General features: G+C 45.5%; 1 protein-coding gene across 1 annotated transcript in view; it reads left to right on the top strand.

The window, feature by feature from the left end:
- Positions 1-12,735: 12,735 nt before the first annotated feature.
- Positions 12,736-27,964, top strand: part of ARHGEF12 (Rho guanine nucleotide exchange factor 12) — a 506,356-nt gene continuing 491,127 nt past the window's right edge. Inside the window, exon 1 of the mRNA XM_082273891.1 lies at positions 12,736-13,029. Coding sequence (XP_082130017.1) covers positions 12,998-13,029 — 32 coding nt within the window. The 5' untranslated portion in view covers positions 12,736-12,997. The remainder of the gene's footprint in view (positions 13,030-27,964) is intronic.

The raw sequence follows: 27,964 nt of genomic DNA, 5'->3' as shown, positions 1-27,964 counted from the left end.
TTGCCTCCTGAATACGAGGAGTACCGGGATGTATTCGATAAGGTGCGCGCGGTTGCCCTACCTCCGCACCGCCCATACGATTGTGCCATCGAGTTACAATCTGGTGCCGTTCCTCCTCGTGGCAAAGTCTATCCACTGTCGGTAGCGGAGAATGAGGCCATGGAGGAGTACGTGAGGGAGGCGCTTTCACGCGGACACATTCGCAAATCCTCGTCCCCGGCAGGGGCTGGATTTTTCTTTGTAAAAAAGAAGGGCGGTGAGTTGAGGCCTTGCATCGATTACAGGGGTCTCAATCGCATCACGATCAAGAACGCTTACCCGATACCCTTGATTTCCGAGCTGTTCGATCGCCTTAAAGGGGCCACGGTCTTTACCAAACTCGACCTGAGGGCGGCATATAACCTCGTAAGGATCAAGGCGGGCGATGAGTGGAAGACCGCGTTTAACACCAGGACCGGTCATTATGAATCCTTGGTTATGCCCTTTGGGCTGTGCAATGCGCCCGCAGTCTTTCAGGAATTCATCAACGATGTTTTCCGTGACCTGTTGCAGCAGTGTGTGGTGGTCTATTTGGATGACATCTTGGTATATTCTGAGTCCATGGAGACCCACATTCTGGATGTCAGACGAGTGTTGCAACGGTTACGAGAGAACAAGCTGTTCGGTAAGCTTGAGAAATGCGAATTTCACCGATCCCAGGTAACCTTCTTAGGTTACATCATTTCCGCTGAGGGGTTCTCCATGGATCCTGAGAAGGTTTCGGCTGTCTTACAGTGGCCCCAGCCCAGTGGTCTTCGCTCCCTGCAGCGCTTCTTGGGCTTCGCCAATTATTATCGGAAGTTCATCAGGGACTTTTCCATGCTAGCCAAGCCTCTCACGGATCTGACCAGGAAGGGCAGTAATTCCCAGGTCTGGCCGCCCGAGGCCATCCGAGCTTTTGAGGCTCTAAAGTCCGCCTTTGTGTCGGCTCCGATTCTGTCGCATCCCAACCCTGGGTTGCCCTTTGTCCTCGAGGTGGACGCGTCTGGGAGTAGGCGCCCTTCTGTCTCAGCGTAGAACACCAGAGGGTCCTCTGCTTCCTTGTGGGTTTTACTCCCGGAAACTGTCTTCCGCGGAGTGCAACTACCAGATTGGTGACAGGGAGTTATTGGCCATCGTGCAGGCTCTTAAAGAATGGAGGCACTTGCTCGAGGGTTCGGTGGTTCCGGTCCTCATCCTGACGGACCACAAGAATCTGACCTACCTTTCTGAGGCCAGGAGATTGACACCACGTCAGGCCAGATGGGCTCTGTTCTTGTCACGTTTTAATTACGTGGTCTCCTACCTACCCGGTTCCAAGAACATCAGGGCAGATGCCTTATCACGGCAGTACTCCGACCTGTCCAGGGAGGAGTCGGTTCCGACTTCGGTCATACCTCCGAATCAGATCCTGGCCGCCATTCGCACCAGCCTGACCTCTCCCCTGGGTGAGCAGATTTTGGCGGCTCAATCTGGTGCTCCCTCTGGGAGACCCAACGGCAGATGTTTTGTGCCTGAGGAGTTGCGCACTCGGTTGTTGCGAACCTACCATAACTCCAAGACCGCGGGGCATCCTGGAAAGAATCAGCTGTCCTGGGCTGTTTCACGTCTGTTCTGGTGGCCTTCCCTACGTTCCGACATCGCCGCATATGTAGCGGCATGCTCCGTTTGTGCCCAGAGTAAGTCCCCTCGGCACCTTCCGTTGGGCCTTCTGCAACCCTTAGCCACCGGGGAGCGCCCATGGTCACACCTGGGGATGGATTTCATTGTGGACCTCCCTGCATCCCGAGGCCATACGGTCATTCTCATGATTGTGGATCGGTTTTCCAAAATGTGCTACTGTGTTCCTCTCAAGAAGTTACCATCTGCACAGGAGTTGGCCACGATTTTTGCCAGGGAGGTCTTCCGGTTGCACGGTTTGCCCAAGGAGATTGTGTCGGATCGGGGGAGTCAGTTTGTGTCCAGGTTCTGGCGCGCCTTTTGCTCCCAGTTGGGGATTCATCTCTCCTTCTCCTCGGCCTACCACCCTCAGTCCAATGGGGCCGCAGAACGATCCAATCAGGCCTTGGAGCAATTCCTTCGTTGCTATGTCTCCGATCACCAAGACAATTGGGTTGACCTCCTGCCTTGGGCTGAGTTTGCCAGGAACACGGCGGTGAACTCTTCCTCTGGGACGTCTCCCTTCATGGCCAACTATGGGTTCCAACCTGCCGTGTTACCGGAGGTATTCTCTCCCCAGGATATTCCGGCTGTGGAGGATCACCTTTCCGTCCTACGTGCTTCTTGGGTACAGATCCAGAAGTCTCTTGAGGTCTCTGCACAGCGCCAGAGACTCCAGGCTGATCGCAGACGAGCGCCTGCTCCTTCCTACCAGGTCGGAGACCGTGTATGGTTGTCCACCCGCAACCTCAACCTTCGAGTGCCCACTCCCAAGCTGGCGCCTCGCTTTGTTGGTCCCTTCCCTGCTTCGCAGGGTAAACCCGGTAGCCTATGCCCTTGCGCTTCCTTCTGGCATGCGGATCTCCAACGTGTTTCATGTCTCCCTGTTGAAGCCACTGGTGTGTAATCGTTTCACTTCCTCGGTTCCTCGGCCTCGTCCGGTCCAAGTGGGCAATCATGAGGAGTATGAGGTGAGCAATATCCTGGACTCACGCCTGGTCCGCGGTCGGGTGCAGTTTTTGGTTCATTGGCGTGGTTATGGTCCAGAGGAGCGTTCCTGGGTTCCCTCCGCAGATGTCCATGCTCCTGCCTTGCTCCGAGCCTTCCACGCACGCTTCCCTCAGAAACCGTTCTTTACTCCGCGGAGGAGGGGCCCTTGAGGGGGAGGTACTGTCATGGTCTTACCTTCTTGCTGTTCTCCTTCGTTTGACATGTGCTGGCGGCCATCTTGGTTTCTGGGTTTCTTGTAGCCTCCCACCCTGCGGCTCCTCCTTCCCACTGGGAGGAGCTGGATGCCTAGCTCATATATATAGGATGTCCGTGGCTTCAGTTCCCTGCTTGGTCCTCCTGTGTTCACATGCTCCTAAGACTGCTGCTGCTGCTGGTTCCTGATTCTGGCTTCGTCTGACTACCCTGCTGATTCCTGATCCTGGCTTCGTCTGACTACCCTGCTGGTTCCTGATCCTGGCTTCGTCTGACTACCCTGCTGGTTCCTGACCTCTGGCTTTGCAAGGACTCTGCTTCGGTTTCGCCATCCGTTTGGACTTTTGCTTTACAGCTTGATTTTCAATAAAGCCTTCTTATTTTCACTTATCTGTTGTTGTACGTCTGGTTCATGGTTCCGTGACAGATCCGAGGTCTGGATAGCAGAAGAGGAGAGGTACAGATACCAGCCCACATGAAAGAAGAATTTGGAAGGAGGTTGCGAGAAATGTGGATACAGCACAGGGGACCAGTGTCAAAGCAGGTCCTGCTGGGATGATATGATGCTAACTGCTGGAAAACTCTGGAAGGAAATGCTAGCCAGTGAGCAGCGCCACCAGGGAAAAATTCTCCCCTCCATCCAGGAAAGGTACTGGTCACAGTATGGATTGCAAGGATGTTTTTGGTAAAAAAAAAAATGCACAAGGAGCAGACAGTTGAGTTAAGCAGGCTGGTCTGGGTAGAGATGTGGTTGGAAGAGAGCTATATGGCATGTATCCCAAGCACGCCCTTGGATATTGGATGACAGACCAGGGGAAGACTTTGGCTATGGCGGCCTGGGAATGTTGTACAAGAAGCTGTCAGGGGACCCTATCCCTTTGGGAGTGATTTGGAGTGGTGGATGGAGGAAATTATGGATTACAGAGAAGAGAACCTGAACATCTCAGAAGTGCTCTGGGAAATGGAAGATATAGAGTTTCTGGCCATTCTGGAATGGGAACTGGAGATTGCCTACAGACGGCTGCTAGACCCTGATCAGCGCCAGTCCTGGGTTCCCTTTGCCTGGGACTATCCAGAAATACCAGCCGACAGTCCGGAAATCCTGGCTGAAGAGTCGGCAATGTGGCACAGTAACAGTGTATTTCGCTGACCTGCACCCGCTGCTATGGAAGCGGAGCTCTTATGGCCAATGCAGCAAGTGTGCTGACTGACCTTGGCAAACCTGTTTCTGCACAGGATGAGCTTAGATGGAGGAATGAGTCTGTCCAGCAGCTGGATAAAGGTACAGCAGATGGAGCAGCCAGTTCATCTTCCCAGCTCCAGTTCAAGGGCTCGGGAGAAGAGGAAGCTGTCCTCATTCCCCAGCCGCAGATCACAGAAAAGAGGGATTTAATTGATTTTTCATCAGAGTATGTTATGGATGATGAATCACCCGCCAATATGTTGGCACTGGTCCCGAGTGCCACCAGCCTGTACCCTAGACTTTTAACAATTCCAGAGACTGGGGATTTAATAGACATTTCTGCTGAGGAAGAACAACCTGGTGAGCCTCCAGCAGAAGAACTGGCATCAGGGCCAAACATCACTGAGCTCTGCCCAACACCAACAGCAGGTTCAGCCTCCCTGAGAAGAGGCAGCCGGCCTTTCTCCTACACCACTGGCAGGGACATGAGATTTCCTGCCAGCAGCATCTGTGGAGTTACAAGAAACTTCTCAAGCCCTGACAACTGGACAGAGGGTCCAAGACCTCTGCCCCAAACCTGCGGCATTTCCAGAGGCCCAGGGTAAGAAGGTGGCAGTCACTCCTCATCATCTGATCAGGAATCAGGGGGGGGGGAGGGAGAGGAGATGGTCCTCTTTCCTCCCCAACAGTCAGCCAGACCGGAGGAAACTGTCTTCCCTCCCCAGCCAGGGTCTGTGCACCTGGGAGACAGTACCAGAGAAAGGTTGTCCCAACAGCCAGGTGAGGGTAAGGAAGATGAAGCAGCCTACTCCCCTTCCCAGCAGCAGAGGGTGCCCCAGAATGATGACACCAACCCTGGCAACAGAGCAGAGTGCTGTTGGCCTCTGCCCTACACTAACAAAGGACAGATTTCCTGGGGGAGTGGACGGGACTACAGTCCTCACCTGTATATCCCAGGGATGCTGGGCAGTTGGCCCAGATCCCCAACAGCATGACAGAGTGAGCCCAGCCACCCTGTCTTCTTCCCAGCGGCTGACAGGACTTCAGGGAGAAGGGCCCGTCCGCACGTCTCCCCAGCGGCGGGTATGTTCTATGAGAAAGGCAGAGGTTGGCTGGGTGACTAATGATCTTTTGGAGACAATTTGTTTGGGGTACTGTGTGGTACAGGCTTTGGGGGACTGGAACTACAGACTAACTTCAAAGTCAACCCGTCTGGGGTCTTCTCCTGTGTTAGTCTCCTGTTAAAAGGTAAGAGATGTAGTCACTTTGGTTGGGGGGCCGTGCAGCCCAGTTTACCTTGGAGAGGTAGTATAACCCTTTTTTCAGCTTCCCATGCCCCTCTTATGTGTAAGTCATCCTGTGTCTATTAGGGGCACAGAGTGACTGGGAAAATGATGGACAGCTACTTAATGGACACTAAGAATGTGGTTTTGATTAATTCAAATGGGACATTGTATGACCTTTGCCATATAGCCTGTTGTAGACCATTGCCATGCTGTCTGCAATTCCTTATTAACCACTTGCCTACAGTGCACTTTCACCCCTTCCTGCCCAGACCGATTTTCAGCTTTCAGCGCTCTCACACTTTGACTGAGAATTACTCAGTCATGCAACACTGTACCCATACAAAAATTGTGTCCTTTTTTTCACACAAATAGAGCTTTCTTTTGATGGTATTTGATCAATACTGGGTTTTTTATTTTTTGTGCTATAAATAAAAAAAGACTGAAAATATCGTGAAAAAACACATTTTTCTTTGTTTCTGTCATAAAATTTTGCAAATTAGTCATTTTTCTTCACAAATTTTGGCCAAAATTTATACTGCTACTTATCTTTGATAAAAATAACCTAAGTAAGTGTATATTATTTGGTCTTTGTGAAAGTTATAGAGTCCACAAGCTATGGTGCGAATCATTGAAAATTGATCACACTTGCTCACACCTGATGTACTGAAGGCCTATCTCATTTCTTGAGACACTAAAAAGTCAGGAAAGTACAAATACCCCCCAAATGACCCCTTTTTGGAAAGTAGACATTCCAAGGTATTTAATAAGGGGCATGGTGAGTTTTTTGAAGTTGTAATTTTTTCCCACAACTCTTTGCAAAATGAAGATTTTTTTTTTTTTTTTTTTTACAAATTGCCATATTAACAGGTTATTTCTCTCACACAGCACATGTATACTTGCAACTACACCCCAAAACACATTCTACTACTCCTCCTGAGTATGGCGATACCACATGTGTGAGACTTTTTCACAGCCTGGCCACATACAGAGGCCTAACATTCAAGTAGCCCCGTCCGGCATTCTAGGAGCACAAATTACACATATAATTTCCTGACAACCTATCGCACTTTTGAAGGCCCTGGAGCACCAAGACAATGGAAACCCCCATAAAATGACCCCATTTTGGAAAGCAAACAGCCCAACGTATAATTTTTGAGGCATAATGAGTCTTTTGAATATGTCATTTTTTTCCACAAGTTTTTGGAAAATGTGGAAAGAAAATGAAAACACATTTTTTTTACACAAAGCTGTCCATTTATGCAATATTTCTAACACATAGCATGTACATAGCAAAAATTGCACCCCAAAATACATTCTGCTATTCCTCCTGAGTATGGCGATACCACATGTGTAACACTTTTTCACAGCCTGGCCACACACATAGGCCTAACATCCAAGTAGCGCTTTACACAAAGTTGTCCATTTATCCACTTTAAGACTGGGCCTATTTTTGACACTTGGTGTTTACAAGCTAAAATCATTTTTTTTGCTAGAAAATTACTTGGAACCCCCAAACATTATATATTTTTTTTTAGCAGAGACCCTAGAGAATAAAATGGAGATCGTTGCAATATTTTTTATCACACCATATTTGCGCAGAAGTCTTCCAGATGCGATTTTTTTGAAAAAAAATCACTTTTTTGAACTAAAAAATAAGAAAACAGTAAATTTAGCACAATTTTTTTCCATAATGTGAAAGATAATGTTACGCCGAGTAATTAGATACCCAACATGTCATGCTTCAAAATTGTGCATGCTCACAGAATGGCGCCAAACATTGGTACTTAAAAATCCCCATAGGCAACATTTTAAAAATTTCTGCAGGTTACTAGCTTAGAGTTACAGAGGAGGTCTAGGGCTCAAATTATTGCTCTCGCTCTAACGATCGCGGCGATACCTCACATGTATGGTTTGAACACCGTTTACATATGTGGGCGGGACTTGCGTATGCGTTTGCTTCTGCGCGCGAGCTAACGGGGACAGGGCGGTTTAATTTTTTTTTTTTTTTTTTCCTATTTATTTTATTTATTATTTTTTTATTTTTACACAGTTTAAAAAAAAAAATGTTTTGATCATTTTTATTCCTATTACAAGGAATGTAAACATCCCTTGTAATAGAAATAGGCATGACAGGTCCTCTTTATTGTGAGATCTGGGGTCAAAAAGACCTCACACCTCACAACTACACTAAAAAAGAAAAGAAAAAAAAAAAAATTGTTGAAAGAGGAAAAAAAAAAAGAAAAAAAAAAGCGGCCCTTTAAACCGGTTGCTAGGCAACGTCTTTTGACGTAGCTCCGGTCCTCCAAGACCATAGAGTTGAGTGAGGGCCATCTTGCCCTCACTCGACTTCCTGTCTCTGAGGATCCGGGACCGGATAGTTTTCCCCGCTGCCGGCGGGTCCGGTAAGCTGGGAAAACGTCTGGGACGCGGCAGGAGGGGGGGGGGGCACCTCTTCCCCTGCACCGTAAGGGTAATTCCGCGGCGAATCCGCCACTGGGACCACCCTTATCTGAAAGCCGACCGCCCGCCGTTTCAAAAAATACCGGGGTTATGGGGGCTATCTCTTGCCATAACCCCAGTATTTAGCTTTTAATGGCCGACGCATATAGTCGTTAGGCGGTCAGTAAGTGATTGCATGCATATGGAAAACAGGTGACGATGACTGATGGGGTGACAGGTGACGATGACTGATGGGGTGACAGGTGACGATGACTGATGGGGTGACAGGTGACGATGACTGATGGGGTGACAGGTGACGATGATTGATGAGGTGACAAGTGACGATGATTGATGGGGTGACAGATGACAATCACTGACGGGGTGACATGTGACGATGATTGATGGGGTGACAAGTGACGATCACTGATGGGGTGTCAAGTGACGATGATTGATAGGGTGACAGATGACGATGACTGATGGGGTGACAGGTGACGATGACTGATGGGGTGACAGGTGACGGTGATTGATGGGGTGACAGGTGACGGGCGATGGTCACTGATGGGTGACAGGTGACGGGCGATGGTGCACGGCGGTACTGATGGCAGTCTCTGGTGACCGGTGAATTTTAGGCTACGTTCACATGTGAGCGTAGCGATCATGGGCAGAATCACTGCGATTCTGCCCGTGATCCAGAAATCATTGCAAATTGCGGGACGCCTGTGCGTTGCCCGTGATTTGCAATAGCACCCCAAACGCTGTGCGATGTTGCTGCGATTTCCGCCTGCCGAATCGCGGTAACATCACGCAAACAACGCATGACGCCCCAAAGAAACTCTTGTACCTTTTTTGGGCGTCATGCGTTGTTTGCGCGATGTTACCGCGATTCGGCAGGCGGAAATGGTGGCAACATCGCACAGCGTTTGGGGTGCTATTGCAAAAAACGGGCAACGCACAGGCGTCCCGCAATTTGCAATGATTTCCGGATTGCGGGCAGAATCGCGGTGATTCTGCCCGCGATCGCTGCGCTCACATGTGAATGTTATGGGTGTCAATTTCTGGGCACTGATGAGGTGACTGTTGGGTGACAGGTGACATTGAGGGGGGCTGAGGACTGTGTGGGGGGACCTTTATTAGTGTGATTTTACTTTTGCAGGTACACAGAGCAGTAACTCACTGTTTCTAGTTCTTCTCCCCTCATACTGGAAACTGTAGGAGGGGAGAAGAGCTAGTAACACTGAGTTACTGCTCTTTGTTTACATTTTCTGATCGGCTGTGAATGGATTCACAGCCGATCACATAGTAAACAGTCACTATCAGTGACTGTTTACTACTGCCGGTGACAGCTGTGTTCCTACGGAACACAGTGCCACCGACATGACCGCGCTGCGCGCTCCCGATCGCGCATGCGCGGTCATCTCCCGGCCGCCTCCATTGTGATCGGCTGTGTCATTGGAACACAGCCGATCACGTGGGAAACAGCCACGCCCGCCCAGTGGCTGTTTCCCCCCTGCCGGTGACGGGGGTGTCCCGGGGACACCCCGACACCGGCAGTGCACGGCGGCGCGCCCGCGATCGCGTGCCTGCCGTGCATTTCCTGGGTCACGTCATATGACGTCCGCCCAGGATAATAGCCGCACCGTCCCGCCGTCATATGACGGCGGGCGGGCGGCAAGTGGTTAATCAAAGCATTGCTTAGATGTGGATGCCATAATTAATTGTTATTTGGAACACCTATTGTCTCTGCTAGTAGTGTGTGCACTCCACCTGGGCAGGTTTAAGTGACTAGTTAATTAGCTTAAGTTAACTAAATCACTGTCAGCTATTAGTTGCATCTGCATATGATAATGTAATCAGGCACCTGACATGGTGGGGTATATATTCTGTGTGAGTTTATTCAATAAAGGAGTTCCAGATCTCATACAAGCGATTGTCGGCTATGCAGTGATAATATCTGATATCTATGTTCAGACTGCAGGAAGTGATATACTGACGGAAGCACTCAAGCGGAGTCTGGGTCGGTTTGGTCACAGAGGGCTTCGTTGTAAGGTGAGTATTTCATAATGTGCTAGTACCTGGACACGGAACTGAGTCTGCCCCTGCAGTTTCCTCGATGGTAGAGGCCACAACGCCACTGGCAGTTACAAACCCATCGGACAGCCGAATCATCCTTCATCTGCGTCTGCCTGCCCTGACTGTGACCTAAGTGCGGAGCACGCTACCTCCATCCCTGTTATCTTGGATGAGCACGGGTGATATCTGGTAAGACCAACACTTCCTTTAATACACATCCAACTTTGGATCATCAGTTAAACATGGTCGCTACACCTCATCCCCGAAACCTTTAGCAGCTCCAGCCAATGGTCTGACCGGGACTTCTCTCATGCAGACTTTAGACGTCTGAGCTGTCCGGGTACTGCCTACTTGTGGATCAGCCAACCAGTGAACTAGTATCTCTGGCGATAAGCCATTATTTGGGACTATAATACAGCCCTCCCTCTACTTACACGGGAGATCCTTTTTAGGAGACAAACATTCACCCAGACTGCTGTTTTAGCAAAGTGGCTGGTTAAGCCCGGATCCCCCCAACATATCCCACCTTTTTTGGTACTTGCTGATTAAGCAAAACGGCTGGTTAAGCCACGATCCCTCCAAGCACCACCATTCCGTGCACTGCCCCGTTGGGCTAGGTTTCCTTGGAGGCTCTCAGCCAGGAAATGAGACTTACATCATAGGGAGCAGGCCCGTGTTGTCTGTTACTACATGAGACAATGATGCTTTATTTTGTCCAATTTTTGTGATGCACTGATGATACTTTTTGACATGACGTCATATTAATACTTATAGTATTTTTTTCAGGTGCCTCCCCACACTTTCTTGGCATCCCCATGTACTTTCCCTCTACGGGCTCACCATAGTTCCCTCCTGGCCACAGCACTGTTGCTCGGGCTTCCAGAGTGATTTTCAGGTCGTGTTTCCTCGACTAATCACACTAAGCCCGCTAACAACAGTGCATACTGGGACTGGGTGGGTGGGGACCTCAATGTGTTTTATTGCTGTCTGTACCATTCTGACCCCCAAGGGGTCCACGGAGTCAAACAGTTCACCTGATGAGCTTCCACACCTCTTTTATTGATTAGATTTACCTGTTTATATTTTTCATGTGTGTTTATCTTCACCATTAAAGCCTTTTTGTCTGCACCTATATCCCTGTGAGCCCCTCATTGCAACCATTCACGGAGGGAAAATCTTGTCCCTCCACCTCCTAACCTTTTTTGTCCTCATATCTTAGGTTGCGCTGGGTTCCCGGTCCCATCTGACCGTGTGGTACGTACCCAAGTGCTTTCTCGCCGACATACTCAGTCTGGCTTGAGAGTACCACCTTAGCTACTCAGTTTTTTATCAATATTTTTTCTACTATACACATTATGCCTTTATCTTGCAGGTTTTTTTCAACGGGTTTACAACCACTTTAAACAACCAGTCTCCTCCTACAAAAAAAAAAGGAAGCATGAAAATGTATCACAAAAGCTGCAAAAACGCATCAAAAAAACACTGTCCTGGGCCTCTGCCACATACTAAACCTTAGCGGTTTAAGCCTCGTACACACGCAACGATTGTTGGCCGTGAATTTTCGGCCAACGTCCGATCGGCCGATTGTCGGCTTGTTAGTATGATGTTTCCGACAACCGACTGCGACTTTTCAGCCGAATAAAATCTGGTGTGCATGCTATAAAATTTTTGTTGGCCGTCACCACAACGGCGATTTTTCCTCAGTCAGTACAAAAATCTGATGCGCAAGACTGGGCATGCTCAGAGAAAAAAAAACACACGGAAAGTAAACCATCACATGACATCACTTCTGAAGTTGGTTTTTGTTGGCCAACAAAAGTACAGTGCAAGTCTAGAGCACATTTCAACCAACACAACAACACTGGACAAAAGACGGCCGATAATCATTGCGTGTGTACGAGGCTTTAGTGTACGGCAGCTGTCTATTCTGGCTACAGTGAGCTGGCAGTAGGGGGCGGTGTGATGTGTGTTACAGTGCATCACAGTTCTTTTTTTGACTCAACTTTATTTGTAATTTGTGTACAAAGTGACACTTCATTGATGTCACTGTACAGCAGACATGTGATCCTGTTCTGTGTGCTGCAACAATGTGCAGCATGTCTGCATTTTACCATAGCTCACTTTACTGAACTTCTAGGGTGTCTTGCAGTGGAATGGGACACAATTGTTTTCTGTGTGTCGTAGCAGTGACTGACATTCTCCCAGTGTGGAAAAACGCCGGTCACCACACATATACAGGAAATGTCCCTAAGGCTTTATAAAGGAGCCTTTTGTGTTACAATGTGTCTCCATGTCAGGAAGTAGATATGTTTATCATAGGGTTGCCACCTCATCTCTTTAAACCAGGACACACATTACACAGGTTCTGTGGCTGATTAAGATGGTATTTAAACTCACTCGGTGCCTTATGTGCATTATATTAGCCTCAGAGCCTGTGTAATAATTATGTGTTGGATTAAAGGGATGAGGTGGCATCCCTAGTTTAACAGCTTTTATGTAACAATAGCAGTCCAAACTTCCCCTCAGACTCATGTGCACCAAAACCCCCCTCCTCAATATCAGCACCTACATTTATTTGTAACCAACAAGAAGCAAGCGAGCACAACACAAAATGGAGCCAAAGCTGTAGCCCTCAGCGAGCTCACATATTCCACACTCTGCTGGCTGCTGCTAAAGTATCGCGAGACTTGCCCTAGCCTCTCTCGCTCACTACGCACGCGCCGGAAAACCCCAGCCGCCCCTGCTGACGTAAACATTGTGCGCAGGCGCCGCTCGCTGCGGTTGTCCACCTGAAGTTTTCCCGAGCCCAGGAGCAAAGAGCGCACGCGCCGCCAACTCTCGCGTCCCCCGGCCGCTCGTAAGCTGCGCGAGATTTACCTACGCCTGCGCAGTGAGCAGGATGAGTCTTGGAGAGGTGCTGGTACTTAGTACCCTTGAGTACCGGCAGAGGAAAGCCCTTGTTTTGATGGCTTTAAAAGTTTCCTGCCGCAGCCTGTAATTAGTACTGGAGCTTATGAGCCGCGGCCTGGAGCGGAGATCCCCCCGCGGGGCCGGCGCACCGTGTCCGAGCTCTCACGTCTAGCTGGAGATAAAGTACCATGCGAGTGAAGTGAGGTGAGGACTATCCCAGAGGAGCCCAATGAGCGGAACACAGTCTGCGGCCTCGGACAGGTGAGTGAGGACACACTGTGCATGCTTCTCTATGACTCCTGTGTGTGTCTATGGGGGGAGACTACTCATGTCCATCCACTCCAAACGTTTACACAGCTCTGCATGTCAGGAGAGGAGACCTGACTTTTTACACAGAGCTTTACTTCACTTTTATTCCAGAACTCACCACATATATGGCACACTTACCTAGAAAGCATTCCTTTCCAGCACTGCGCTGTCCGTGCTCCTCCTGGTCACGGGGCCTCCATCTTCCTTCCCTTCCGCGATGATGTCACTTCCAGGCATGTGACATCATCGTACCATAAATGTATGCTGATCTGCACATGTGTGGCGTAGTGTACATTACTGCTGACCGGCGGGGAGAAGCAATTATTCTGTCATAAATAATCTGTCTGTCAGCAGTTTTCTTTTTAGTTCAGTAAAAAAAAAGGGCTTGTTTACACTTCACCACACATTAACCTTCTTAGCGGTATTCCCGAGTGTGGCTCGGGGTTAAATTTCAGTGCCAAAAGTGGTAACCCTGACCCACACTCGGGGTACCGCTAGGGAGATCGCTGGATCCTGTAAGAGAGGGTTCTTACCTTGTCCCCGGGATCCAGCGATGTATCCCGGCGGTGTGCAGCGGCCGGATCTTCCTCCCTCCCGAGGGTCTGTGCCCTGACTTCCGTCTCCTGCGACGTGACGTTTGCAGGGGGTGGAACCGGCTGCAAATTCAAACAGTAAAACACACCAAACACACTGATACATTGCAAAATAAAATAAATTCACATTAGTTTGCCCCCCAGTGCCCTTTCCTGCAGTTTTAGGGCTCTTTCACACGGTCCGCCTCCGCAGGCGGATCCGTGTTGCTCAGCGGGGATCGATCCGTGATCCCCGCTGAGCCGGCGGATGACAGCTCCGTCTCCGCTTGCAGAGAGGAGAGGGAGGTGTCACAGCCCCCGCTGCTCTCTATGGGGGATCGGATGAGAGCGGACCGCCTGTCCGCTCTCATCAGATCCGATCCGATTACTGAACGGATGGAAAAATAGGGTTTCCATCCGTCCAGATTTCACGGACAGGATGGGATGCGGATGGCAGCGGGTGTCAGCGGCGGTGTCTCCGCTGACATCCGCTGCCCCATAGAGCTGCATGGAGGATCCGATCAGATCCGCCTAAAAAACGGACAGGCGGATCTGATCGGCGGATCGCCCGTGTGAAAGAGCCCTTACTGTACATATATATATATATATATATATATATATATATATATATATATATATATATATATATATATATATATATATATATATATATATATACACACACACACACATACTTTACCTTATAGTTAATTATATTATAATTTTGTGTTTCAAATTTTATCATACCCGAGATGTTATAAAGAAGAAAGCACAGTAAAAAAATCATATGTAAATAGTTGGTTTGGGCTGCTCATTCTTAAGAATTACATGCAAAATAATGGTACCGCTTTCAGCACCTAAAATCGGAAAGAATCATACCGCCAGGGAGGTTAACTGCTTCAGCTCCGGAGGATTTTATGTAGATCACCGTGTGGAGATCTTGCCAGGAAGTGGGAATAGGTACCTGTCAAAACTAGGTACCCCCCCCCCAAAAAAAGTGCCAAATGTGGCAGAGGATGGGGGGTGGTGCGAACAAGTGGAGCCTCCCCTTTTGGGAGGAGGTCTGCTTTGCAGCTTTATTAAAGCTTAGCAAATGCCTTGTGTGTGTTGATTTTCTATTTTTTAAAGGGTCCAGTAGAACCCCACCTCATTAGTATTCCCACTCAGCAGATCCCCTGCCTCTGCCTATTTGTACCCTCATTAAGCAGACCCTTGCTCAATAGCACTCCAGCTCTGCCAATGCTCCACTCAGTAAAATCCCCAGCTCTGCTGATTCCCCCCCAGTAGTAACCCCTAGCTCTGCTGATCCTCCTCTCTCTCTGGTCCCCACTCGTCTTCTTCTATAGTGCTCCTGTGTTGCACATCTGTCTGCTTGTTGCTGCTCTCCGGTCCAAACTCAGCTCACCTTCCTGCTGCTCCACACCAGATGTGTCATCTGCACCAGACACTCCCAGAATATATACACGTGAACTGGAAATGACTGCTGATGACGTTTTTCTGTTTACTAGTTGGTTTCCAGTGCATTCTGGGATATCTTATACCTGCAATATCGCCAAAACAAGGCAAAGCTAACGCTGAATAAAAGCTCCACGAAAGCTTCAGGTGCTGTAAGCAAGATTTGTCATAGACTTTGGAGACGCATTGAAGCACCAAGAAAGCAACATGGGATACAGTGCCTTGCGAAAGTATTCGGCCCCCTTGAACTTTGCGACCTTTTGCCACATTTTAGGCTTCAAACATAAAGATATAAAACTGTCATTTTTTGTGAAGAATCAACAACAAGTGGGACACAATCATGAAGTGGAACAAAATTTATTGGATATTTCAAACTTTTTTAACATATAAAAAACTGAAAAATTGGGCGTGCATAATTCAGCCCCTTTACTTTCAGTGCAGCAAACTCTCTCCAGAAGTTCAGTGTGTTCCTTGTTCTTCATGATGCTCTCTGCGCTTTAAACGGACCTCTGAGACTATCACAGTGCAGGTACATTTATACGGAGACTTGATTACACACAGGTGGATTCTATTTATCATCATTAGTCATTTAGGTCAATATTGGATCATTCAGAGATCCTCACTGAACTTCTGGAGAGAGTTTGCTGCACTGAAAGTAAAGGGGCTGAATAATTTTGCACGCCCAATTTTTCAGTTTTTTATTTGTTAACAAAGTTTGAAATATCCAATAAATTTCGTTCCACTTCATGATTTTGTTCCACTTGTTGATTCTTCACAAAAAATTACAGTTTTATATCTTTGTTTGAAGCCTGAAATGTGGCAAAAGGTTGCAAAGTTTAAGGGGGCCGAATACTTTCGCAAGGCACTGTATAATTTTTGAAGCAAAGCAAGCACAATGTGTAAACAGGACTGTAGAGTAACCATTCTATTTAGTTAAAAAGTGCTTTGATTGGGATTCAAAACGCTTTAAAAAAACAGCGTTTCCAATGCCACGTTTAGAAGCAAAAAAAGCAAACCTCTATCCCCTACTTTCCTCCTCACTGGATTTGAGCAGCAAGAGCCAATGGCTTCTGCTGCTGCCTCCATGTCTTGTGAGGAGAAAGAAAAGCGCTGCTGCTCTAGGGCACCGTGCTGCATCAAGATGGGGTTCAGGCAAGTAATGGGGGGGTCCATGCAAGTACTAGGTGAGTCTTCCCATGGGAGTGGGGGAGAACCTGGTACAGACAATGAGATTATTAGACAAATGATCAATCGTTTTTATTTAATTTAATTTATTTAATTTAATTTATTTTTGCATGCTAATTACCATATCGAAAATTAAGAGGTTACTAAAGTTATGAAAATTCCCATACGCCAAAATAAAAATTTGGAAGTGATGTCATGCATTGTATTTTTGGATGAAAACTGTACTGATTAGAGAAAATTGTTCGATCTGGTATTGTTTCAGAAAAATGTTCATGTTTGTTCCTAATTTTGGATGAACTGTCGTGATTGGCTCTCGAAAGCTGTGCACTAATGACCATATTATCGCTTTTGAAAGTGGATATTTTTTTTCGTCTGACTGTGTACTAGGCTTAATGGCACATGCCCTCCTCCCTCAAGACTTTCAGGGCAAGTCTGAGGACCTATACCCTATTTCCTGTCCCGTAGCCAAAACAGGAAGTGGGGGACAATCCCTCCAAGGTGAGGGAATACTGGGGTTTCACCAGAACTGGTGTCCCCATTGAAAAATTCCCCCTCTATTAGCCTAGGTTCACGCTAGAATGCAGTGCAGGAAACCTACGACCCATGCGGGCTTCCTGCACTGAATTAAAATTGCAAATCGTACCACACTGAATTGCATGTGAATTGAACAGCAATGCAGGGTGGTTCCTGTGAAATTCATATGTGCTTCATAGTGTGAACTGAGGTTTACTTTTCTGATGTCAACCCAAAATTTGGGATTTTCTTTTACTTTCAATGATAAAGGTACACAGAACAATTAAAAAGGGTTAATCTAGGTACATACCACAACAAAACCTGACAGAGATGATGCCTCTCCAATATATATTTTTTTCTTTTAGTGTGACTCTCATAATCTTGGAACTCACATACTGTATTACATAGTATTTGAGGTTGAATAAAGACAATAGCCCATCCAGTTCAACCTGTGTAGGTGTGTATGGCCATAATCATTTCTCATACCCCTTAATGTTCTGATCCTTGAGATGTACGTCCAAGAGTCTTTTGAAAGTAGTCATACTTCCCGCAGAAACCACCTCTTGTGATAGAGAATTCCACAATCTTGTTGCCCTAACAGTAAAGAACCCCCCACGTTGCCTGAGGTTAAAACGCTTCTCCTCTAATCGCATTATAAGTTCTCGCGTCCTCATGCAATCCTTGCGACTGAATAGCTTTTTTTCTATGCTGAGATCACCATTGAGGTATTTGTAAATTGCTATCATGTGCCCTCTCAGGCGTCTCTTCTCTAGGGAGAATAAATTAAGCGATTTTAGATGCTCTTCATAATTAAGGTCCTCCAATCCCCTAATTAGTTTAGTTGCCCTTCTCTGGACTCTCTCCAGCTCCAACACATCCCTCCTGAGGACTGGCGACCAGAACTGGAAAGAATACTCCAGATGTGGTCGGACCAGAGTTTTACAAAGTGGTAGAATTATAGTTTTATCTCTGCAAAATATCCCCTTTATGCATGCTAATATCCTGGTAGCTTTGGCAGCTGCCGCTTGACTATTGCTTAGTCTATGCTCTACCAAGACTCCAAGATCTTTCTCCATTTTTGATTCCCCCCCCTAAAGTGTATTGTGCTTTTATGATTTTAGTCCCCAAGTGCAAAACCTTACACTTCTCCACATTAAACCTCATTTGCCATGCCGATGCCCACTCTGTTATTTTGTTCAGGTCATTCTGTAGGATATCTGCTTCATGCTGTGCAGTTATTGCCCTGCCCAATTTTGTGTCCTCTGCAAAAACTGATATAGAACTACTGATCCCGTCCTCAATGCTGTTTATGGATAAATTGAACAATGTTAGTCCCAGGACTGAGCCTTGGGGGACCCCACTTACCACCCCAGACCAGTCTGAGTATTGCACTTCACTTTGGCTATATCCATCCCCCTGAACATGTAGGAACAAAATTGTCTACATTCATTTCACTACAGGTGCTGTATATGCAGGGGCTCCCAAACATAAACAAAAAAAAAAAAATCACTGGCGCATTCAGAAGTGGGGGCTTTGAGCAGACAAAATAATTGACGTGCATAAACATACTTAAATGCTAGATGCTTTTAACACTTGAGTGTTAATGGATTCCATTGGCCAGAATGTGAGTTTATTCTGACCACTGGAATGAATGAACGCTCAAGCGCTTGACAAGCCTAAACGCGTGTGGAATATGCGGCTTTAGGCACGTTTTTTAAACCCATTTTTCCTGCCAGAAGTAAAACGCATTCAGAAGAGAAAATCGAATGCCTCCTGTGCATTAGCCTTTACTGATGTTATTCTTTCTAGAAATTGCAAAATTTATAGGTTTACATTGTAGAGCAGGGGCATTGAATTAAAATTCACCAGGGTCCGGTCATTAAAATTTTCTTCTAGCAGACTTCAGAATATCATGTTGGTACCCGTGGCGTCTTCTCGCATGTGCCAAACAGCATGCTGCCGCAGCGCCATGCGGCTTGGTTCTGCGCGATTTTGGAAAAGAAAGGTCAAGGACTTCTTTGTTTCTCGTGAGTAGTTCAGCCCAATAAAATGGGCTGAGCTACCCACGATGTGTGCCCCTATTTACATCATCCCCCCCCCCACATTACTGTCCTCGGTCCCCCAATCCCACCCCACAATACAGTCCTCAGCCACCCCGCATTACTGTGCTTATTGCCCCCCCCCCCCACATTACAGTCCTCAGTCCCCCACTTTAATGTCCTCAGCTCCCTCCACATTACAATCATCAGTACCCCGGCATTACAGTCCTCAGCCCCCCACTTTAGTGAAGGCGGGGGAAGAAAAGGCTGCTAAATAGCGGTACCATGGCGGTCCGAATGGAAACGTGATGCGGTCCGCATTTGGCCCGCGGTCCGCCATTTAGTGATACCTGTTGTAGAGGGATAATAATGCATAGTTATTGTTTTTTTTTTTTTTTTTTTTTTTTTAATACGTACGGTAATATGTAATTGGTGTCTGCAGTGCTACCAATTATTAATTATTACCAATTGTTTGCTTTTTTTTTTTTTCCTGGGCAGTATATGGGGTGGTTATATCAGTTTGTTACAGGTATAGTATGTAAAGTGTATGGGCATTATTAGGTTTGGTTTCTGCATGACTTAAAATTAGTGCTGCACTCACAGCTGGTTTTGATGTTTTATTGTGAGTTTTCAGCTTCTATGTAGTAATATCTCACTGGCTGTTTTATATAAGATAGATGATCTCCATTTCTCACTATCTATTATATTCAGGACCCCATCTGTAACAAAATTTTCGATAGGGACTTGGGGCCCTTTCACACAGGCTTTTTGATCAGCTCTGTTTGTCAGTTTTTTAGGCAGAACTGATCAGACCCTCCATTCACCCCTATGGAGCGGCGGATGTGAGCGGTGACATCTCTGCTGACACCTGCCGCTATCTGATCTGATTATGTCCACCATATCCAGATGGATGGTGACCCTTTTCCATCCGTCTGAAGGATCGAATGGGATTGGATGAAAACAGGTGGTCAATTTTCATCCAATCTCTCCATAGAGGAGAGCGGGACTCTGACGGGTCCGTGTGGTCTTCTGCTGCTGTCGCCCATCTACTTCAGTGGTTCGATGTGTTGTACGTTCAGAGATGGTATTCTGCATACCTTGGTTGTAATGAGTGGTTATTTGAGTTACTGTTGCCATTCTATTACAGCAAGGCCGATATATTGAGGGCCGATATGCACTTTCCCTAATATATCCGATATCGCCGATTTTTTTATTTTTGTGACATCATTCTGCCTTCTTAGGCCGCCTCTCTCACCTTGGACAGCCTCGTCCGGAGTTGGGACTAGACTCGTGGGAGTGTATCGCAGCCATACACCCACACACAGCAGCCTGGTGCCAGCCACCCACATCCACAGGCCCTATGCCAGCCAGTCACCCATCCACCACAGGGGGCCAGCCACCCACAAACAGGGTGCTTGCCAGCCAGCCGCCCATGACAGGGTGCCAGCAAGCCAGCCATTAAGCATTAAACTAAAATTAACATGTTCAGTACCAGATTTGTGTCAAAAACTGTCTTTTTTATTTTTTAAAACTTTAAATGTACAAGATATCGGCCGATACGTTGTGACCAAAATATTGGTATCGGCCCTGGAAAAAAACATATCGGTCTATCCTTACTTACTATCCTCTCGAACCAGTCTGCCCATTCTCCTATGACAACAACCAGGCATTTTCGTCCAAGCAACTGCTGCTAACTGGATATTTTCTCTTTTTCGGACTAGTCTCTGTAAACCCTAGAGATTGTTGTGCGTGATAATCCCAGCTGATCATCAGTTTTTTTGAAATACTCGACCAGCCCTTCTGGCACAAACAACCATGCCACGTTCAAAGTCACTTAAATCCCCTTTATGCCCCATTCTAATGCTCGGTTTGAACTTCAGCAAGTCGTCTTCACCACATCTAGATGCCTAAATGCAATGAGTTTCTGCCAGGTGATTTGGCTGATTGACAGTTGTTTGTGTTACCAAGCAGTTGAAAAGGTGCACCTAATAAGGCTATCTTTGCTATCTCGTCTTATCTTTGCTATCTCGTCTTATCTTTGCTATCTCGTCTTATCTTTGCTATCCATACTGTGTGTGTGTGTGTGTATATGTATGTATGTATGTATGTATGTGTGTGTGTGTATGTATATGTGTGTGTGTGTATATATATATATATATATATATATATATATATATATATATATATATATATATATAATATATATATATATAATATATAATATATATATATATATATATATATATATATATATATATATATACAGACATGGGAGTAAGTCACAGACAAGTCTTAACCTTAAAGTCCCAAGTTACTGTGGCGAAAAGCAAGCAAGTCGAGTCCCTGCTAGAAGTCAAGCAAGTCATTTATTTTGGTCAAGTCACAAATCAAATCAAAATACTGTCTACCCCAATTTTCACCTTTTAAATCAGTTTAAAGTCCATGGTCACAAAAGGTTTTGTTTTAGTTTCAACATTAACAAAACTGCTTAGTGCTTTTTTCTTGGCATATTAAAGAAACACTTTGAATGCCCAAACAGCTCAAAATCCTTCATCCGGTCATGTTTCAACACCACAGTCACTAAAACATGTTAAGTATTTCCATTCCTAAACAGCCAGTGTCCTAAAAATCAGAAAACACTGAGGTGTTTTAAGTGACTGTGGTGTCAGAAACATAACAGGCACATTTTGCTTTAACACATCTTGAGAAAATGCAAATAATTTAATAACTTAAAGTAAAGTCATTTCGAGTCATATGTCTCAAGTCAAAGTCAAGTCTCAAGTCATGAATACCAAGCCAAAGTCAAGTCGAGTCTTTTATTAATTTTAGTCAAGCAAGTCTCAAGTCCTCAAACTGGTGACTTAAGTCTGACTTCAGCCAAGTCACGTGACTTGAGTCCCCCACCTGTGTGTTTGTGTATGTATGTATGTGTGTATAATATATATATGGTGTGTGTGTGTGTATAATAAATATATTTAAATGTGATAGAATATAATAGAAAAAGCTCTCGCGCTTCAAGTGAATAAACAAACTGTATATTAATGTGATCCAATAAATAATCACACAAAATATATCTGTATATGCTGCGGCTTAACAAATTAAACCAAAATATCATAAAGTGAAAATATATCTCAACTAGCCGCACAAAACACCCATAAATATGTGAGTGAATAAATAAATGAATCAATAAGAGGTGACAATAAATAAACAGGGATTGATCAAATCGTGCACAAAAGCAGAAAGTGCAAAAAAGAGTCCACATTCAATCCACTGTAATCAAATAGTGACTGGTGATAAGATAGTAAGAGTCTCGTGCTGAATATTGGGTCACAGTCGGATGTGATGAAACGTGAAAAAACCTAAAATTAGCCCTCAATAGAACAAAAAAAGCAGATAATTGCTACGATAGGGGGTTAATTTATACTGTGAAACAAGTGAAGAATAGAATTGAACAAGTAATGAAAGTAATATACACTGCTCGAAAAAATGAAAGGAACACTTATTAATCAAAGTATAACATCAAGTCAGTTTAAACTCTTGGGATATTGATCTGGTCAGGTAAGTAGCAGAGGGGGTTGTTAATCAGTTTCTTATAGTGTTAATGAAATTAACAGGTGCACTAGAGGGACAACAATGAGATGACCCCCAAAATAGGAATGGTTTTACGGGTGGAGACCAATAAAAAAAAAAAAAAAAATTTTCCTTACTCTTTTCTGACTTTTTTTTTTTTTTTACTAGTTTTGCATTTGGCTAGGGTTAGTGTCACTACTGGTAGCATGAGGCGATACCTGGACCCTATAGAGGTTGCACAGGCAGTCCAACTCCTCCAGGATGGCACATCAATAAGTGCCATTGCCAAAAGGTTGCTGTGTCTCCCAGCACAGTCTCCTAAGCATGGAGGAGATTCCAGGAGACAGGCAGTTACTCTAGGAGAGCTGGACAGGGCCATAGCAGGTTTTTAACCAATCACCAGGACCGGTATTTGCTCCTTTGGAGGAACAGGATGAGCAATGCCAGAGCCCTACAAAATGACCTCCAGCAGGACACTGGTGTGAATATCTCTGACCAAACAATCAGACTTCATGAAGGTGGCCTGAGGGCCTGACATCCTCTACAGGGCCCTGTGTTCGTTGCCTGTCACCATGGAGCTTGATTAGCATTTGCCATTGAACACCAGAATTGGCAGGTCCGTCACTGGCACCCTGTGCTTTTCACAGATGAGAGCAGGTTCACCCTGAGCACATGTGACAGATGTGAAAGGGTCTGGAAAAGCCGTGGAGAATGTTATGCTGCCTGTAACATCATTCAGCATGACCGGTTTGGTGGTGGGTCAGTGATGGTCTGGGGATGCATATCCATGGAGGAACGCACAGACCTCTACAGGCTGGACAATGGCACCCTGACTGCCATTAGATATCAGGATGAAATCCTTGGACCCATTGCCAGACCCTACGCTGGTGCAGTGGGTCCTAGGTTCCTCCTGGTGCATGACGATGCCCGGCCTCATGTGGTGAGAGTATGCAGCCAGCCATTTCATGGAGGATGAAGGAATTGATACCATTGAATGGCCACCATGCTCGCCTGGATATGTTGCCACTGGTAAAACAGACATCTGCAGGGGTACACACATTATACAGCTACAAACAGAGCATATGTCTATCTAGATTGGGGTTTTCCACATGTTTAAGCTTTTCTATGCTAAGCATTATCTAAGCAACCAGACAGCGTATAGCTCAGATATGGTTAAAAACCGCTGCTTTTTGCTAGGCAGTTTTTCTATTGAGTTTTCACAGAGCTGAATCACAAAACTGAGCCATTGGGGTATTCCCCTGACTCAAGGGATACACAGTATCAGTAGAACGATAAAAACAATAACATTTCTACGACCACAACAGAAGTTCCGCTTTGTTTCACTCAAAACATGCACAATCTCTCAAGGGAGGAATGTATGGGACCCAAAGTTTAGAATATTTGAAACAAAGTATTGAATGACATAAAGAAAATGTTACATAATACTGTATATGAAAAATTTAAAAAAAAAATAAATAGTTGTAACTATTTTCACAATCGATTAGTTGGCCTGCATGCAGAATGCATTATTTGTTTACATATCTGGAAATACAGTGAAGCATACAGTTTAGTAAACTGTCCATACATGTCAGAAGACACAGTGCAGCACACATAAAGCTCAGTACACTATCCATACATGTCAGTAAGTGCCTGAGAACATGTGAATGTGTGAGGAGCAATGCCTCATGGGACATGTAGTCCTGGGCAAGAAATGAGTGTTCCTAAAGGCAGAAGTTTTTTTTTTTTTTGTTTACCTTGCTGTAAGGGCACTCTATACAATACTTTGCAGCTTGCTATTGGGGCACACTGGTGCGATGGGTCCTGGGTTCCTCCTGGTGCATGACAATGCCTGGCCTCGTGTGGCAAGAGTATGCAGCCAGTTCCTGGAGGATGAAGGAATTGATACCATTGAATGGCCCCCACGCTCGCCTGACCTAAATCCAATAGAAAACCTCTGGGACATTGTGTTTCGGTCCATCCGCCGCTGCCAGGTAGCACCTCAGTCTGTTCAGGAGCTCAGTGATGCCCTGATCCAGATCTGGGAGGAAATCCCCCAGGAAACCATCCGTTGTCTCATTAGGAGCATGCCCTGATGTTGTCAGGCATGCATACAAGCTTTTGGGGGCAATACAAAATACTGCGTACCATTTTGAGTTGCTGCATGCAATGAAATTTCAGCAACATTAACTAGCCTGCTGCATAGTTTTTTCACTTTTGATTTTCAGGGTGTCTTTGAATTCAGCCCTGTGTGTGTATACAATCCCCCCCCCCCCCCCCCCATTGTGAGGTTTTTAGCTTCTATGTAGAAATAGCTCCCTGACGTGCATATGAAATTATTTCTATCTTCATGTCTATCTAGTAGTAGGGATGCACTGATACCAGTTTAAGACTAGTAAGAATACTTTCTATCAAATACTCACTGATACCTATTTTTAGTGTCACGTGAAAGTATTTTTAGGGCTCTCGCTCACACCATACATGCATGAAATCTGTGTGGTTTTCCCGTCAGACATCCGTTTTACCATGGTTTTCATGTGCAATTTCAGTGAGTTTGTATAGCCTGTTTGCAGTGTGATTTGAAAAAAAGACTGTTTTGATTTCAGTCTGACTCAGGTGCGAATTCTAATCTTTTTGACCCCAGATCTCACATTAAAGAGGACCTGTCCTGCTTATTTCTATTACAAGGGATGTTTACATATAAAAGTGATAAAAAAAAAGTTTTTTTTTTTTTTAAAGAGACAATGTAAAATGAAAGCGCCCCATCCTTCCGAGCTTGTGCGCAGAAGCGAAAGCATACGCAAGCCACGCCCACATATGTAAACTATGTTCAAACCACACATGTGAGGTATCGCCTCGATCATTAAGTGAGAGCAATAATTCTAGCCCTTGACCTCCTCTGTAACTCTAAACTGGTAACCTGTAGAAATTTTAGTGTGTTTTACTATGGAGCTTTTTTAAGTACAAAATTTTGTCGCCATTTCACAAGCGTGCGCAATTTTGAAGCATGACATGTTAGGAATCAATTTTTTTCGGCGTAACATTCTTTCACAATATAGAAAAAAAATTGGGCTAACTTTACTGTTTTCTTATTTTTTAATTAAAAAAATTACATTTTGTAAGACTGCCGCGCAAATACTGTGTGACATAAAGTATTGCAACGCTCTCCATTTTATTCTCTAGTGTCTCTGCTAAAAAAAAAAAAAATTAATGTTTTGGGGGTTCTAAATAATTTTCTAGCAAAAAGTACAAATTTTAACTTGTAAACAACAATTGTCAGAGAAAGGCCTGGTCCTTAACCACTTTACAACCGCCCACATCAGATATACTGCGGCAGGCAGCGGCTCCTGGGCAAAGCGACCTAGGTATACGTCGCTCGCTCTCAGGAGGCTAGGGGGTGAGCGCACGCTGGCGCACTCCCGCCCCCGCTCGTCAGCGGGGAAGCAGATGCGTGTGTCAGGCGGCTGCCATAGCCACCTGACACCTGCGAACGTTCCCTGCTGAGAGAGAAGAACAGTCAGCTGTTGTAAACACAGCTGACTGTTCTTTTCCCTGCAATGATCATAGAGCCCATGTGATCCTTCTATATAGGATCACATGTCTCTATGTTCAGTTTTGAAGCCCCGCCCCCCCACAGTTAGAACCACTCCACTAGGCCCACATTTAACCCCTTGATCACCCATAATGTTAACCCCTTCCCTGCCAGTGTCATTACAGTAACAGTGCATATTTTTAGCACTGATTCCTGTAGTAATGTCACTGGTCCCCCCAAAAGTGTCAAATATCAGTCAGGGGTCTGATCTGTCCGCCCTGTCCGCTGCAGTGTCGCAGTCCTGCAAAAAATCGCAGATTGCCGCCATTACTAGTAAAAAAACAAACATTCATTATATGAAGTCCGTGCAAGTCGTTCGAAGTCGTGATGCACGCGACTTCACAGGTCGCCCCCAAAGTCGTGCTGCTTCAGTGTGAACCAGCACTTAATAGTTTTATATTTATCAATTACCTAAATTAAAAATAAATTAACAGAAGAGAAATCCAAATAGAAATCAATATTTGGTGTGGACACCCCTTTTGCCTTCAAAACAGCATCAATTCTTCTAGGTACACTTGCACACAGTTTTGAAGGGACTCAGCAGGTAGGTTGTCCCAAACATCTTGGAGAACTAAACACAGATATCAGTGGATTTAGGCTGCCTCAATTCCTTCTCTCTTTATGTAATCCCAGACAGACTTGATGAAGTTGAGATCAGAGCTCTGTTGGAGCCGAATCCTCACTTCCAGGACTCCTTGTTCTTCTTTACACTCTGAGGCACTCTCACATTAAACTTTCCAACAATGTGTCCCCTCCAGGATCTCAAATAAATGCTCCCCTCAGACAGTGTATAGACAGACTCCTAATGTAGTAATCTAGATTAAATTTTTTTTAAGCGTAAAATATTGCACTTGTGTGTTTAAAAAGCCGATATGCATATCGAAAACCACAGATCGAATCCGACTAACCACTCTACATCGCTCTGCGTGATGATGTCACGTAGACCCCGTCCTACGCGTTTTTTCATAGTGACATTTGGTGCAGCTCAACATAGCAACCAATCAGCTTCCAAGTTTTTTTTTTTTTTTGAAAGCTTAATCGAGTAAGCTAAAATGAGCTGATTTGTCTACAATGCATAGCTACATCAGATATTTCACCCTCCAGTTTTAGTAAATCAACTCAATTGTTGGAAAAAATCATGCTAGAGTGCCTCGGACATCATGCCGGATATCTATTACTCCAGTGATTGTTGTTTAAAAAGCACTGTTTGATCAGCTTTTGAGGGTCTACTTTATCTGGTAAGAAGCCTTTAATATGTACAGTACCATTGGTGCCTTTTTGAAGGAATATTTCTTTACAGGGCATTATTTTGGGGACTTTCTCTTGCTTTGGAGTCTATTTATTTTTAATCTCTATAATCTTTATTGGGACTTGCTGAACCGTTTTTTTTATCATTTTCACCTACACCGGACTGATTTTTCTCGAATTTGAGTGGCATGTGGTGGTTGGTTTTTTTTTTTTTTTTGCTCGAGACAGCAGTGGGTGACGTCACAGGAAACGACTCCATCTCCCGTACGCGGCGTTACATCCTACGGGAAGTCCCGCTGCTGTCTCGAGCGTCTCTTGGGCTGGCTGTATGCATGCAGAGCCCACGGTGCTGCTTCACCCAATGGATGTACAACTGTGCTTTTATGCCTTCTAGCTTGTAAGTGAGATTCTTTATTAAAATGTTACTTTAGTATACAGTGTGCACTTAAGAGGCTTCGTTTATTTCTCTCATACACTGCATATGGAGTCTTTACCTCAAGTGACCGGAGTATAGAAGGCAAGCTGTTCCCTGGGCTCATTGGAGGAGTTTGGTATACTGCTTTATTTGACCCGCTGGTGAAACGGGTCAAATTTTGAGGTGAGCGCACTTGTGTGCTTCCTGGTGAAGGGATTCACTGATTGGATTCTGTGTGATCTGCCTCTTCCAGCACCTTAAACGGATCTATATACCTCTGATGATTCTTTGGGACTTTTTA

The sequence above is a fragment of the Pelophylax lessonae genome (assembly GCF_965119305.1).
Source record: "Pelophylax lessonae genome assembly, chromosome: 12".
NCBI classification, from domain to species: domain Eukaryota; kingdom Metazoa; phylum Chordata; class Amphibia; order Anura; family Ranidae; genus Pelophylax; species Pelophylax lessonae.
This window is presented reverse-complemented; position numbering and strand designations above follow the sequence as displayed.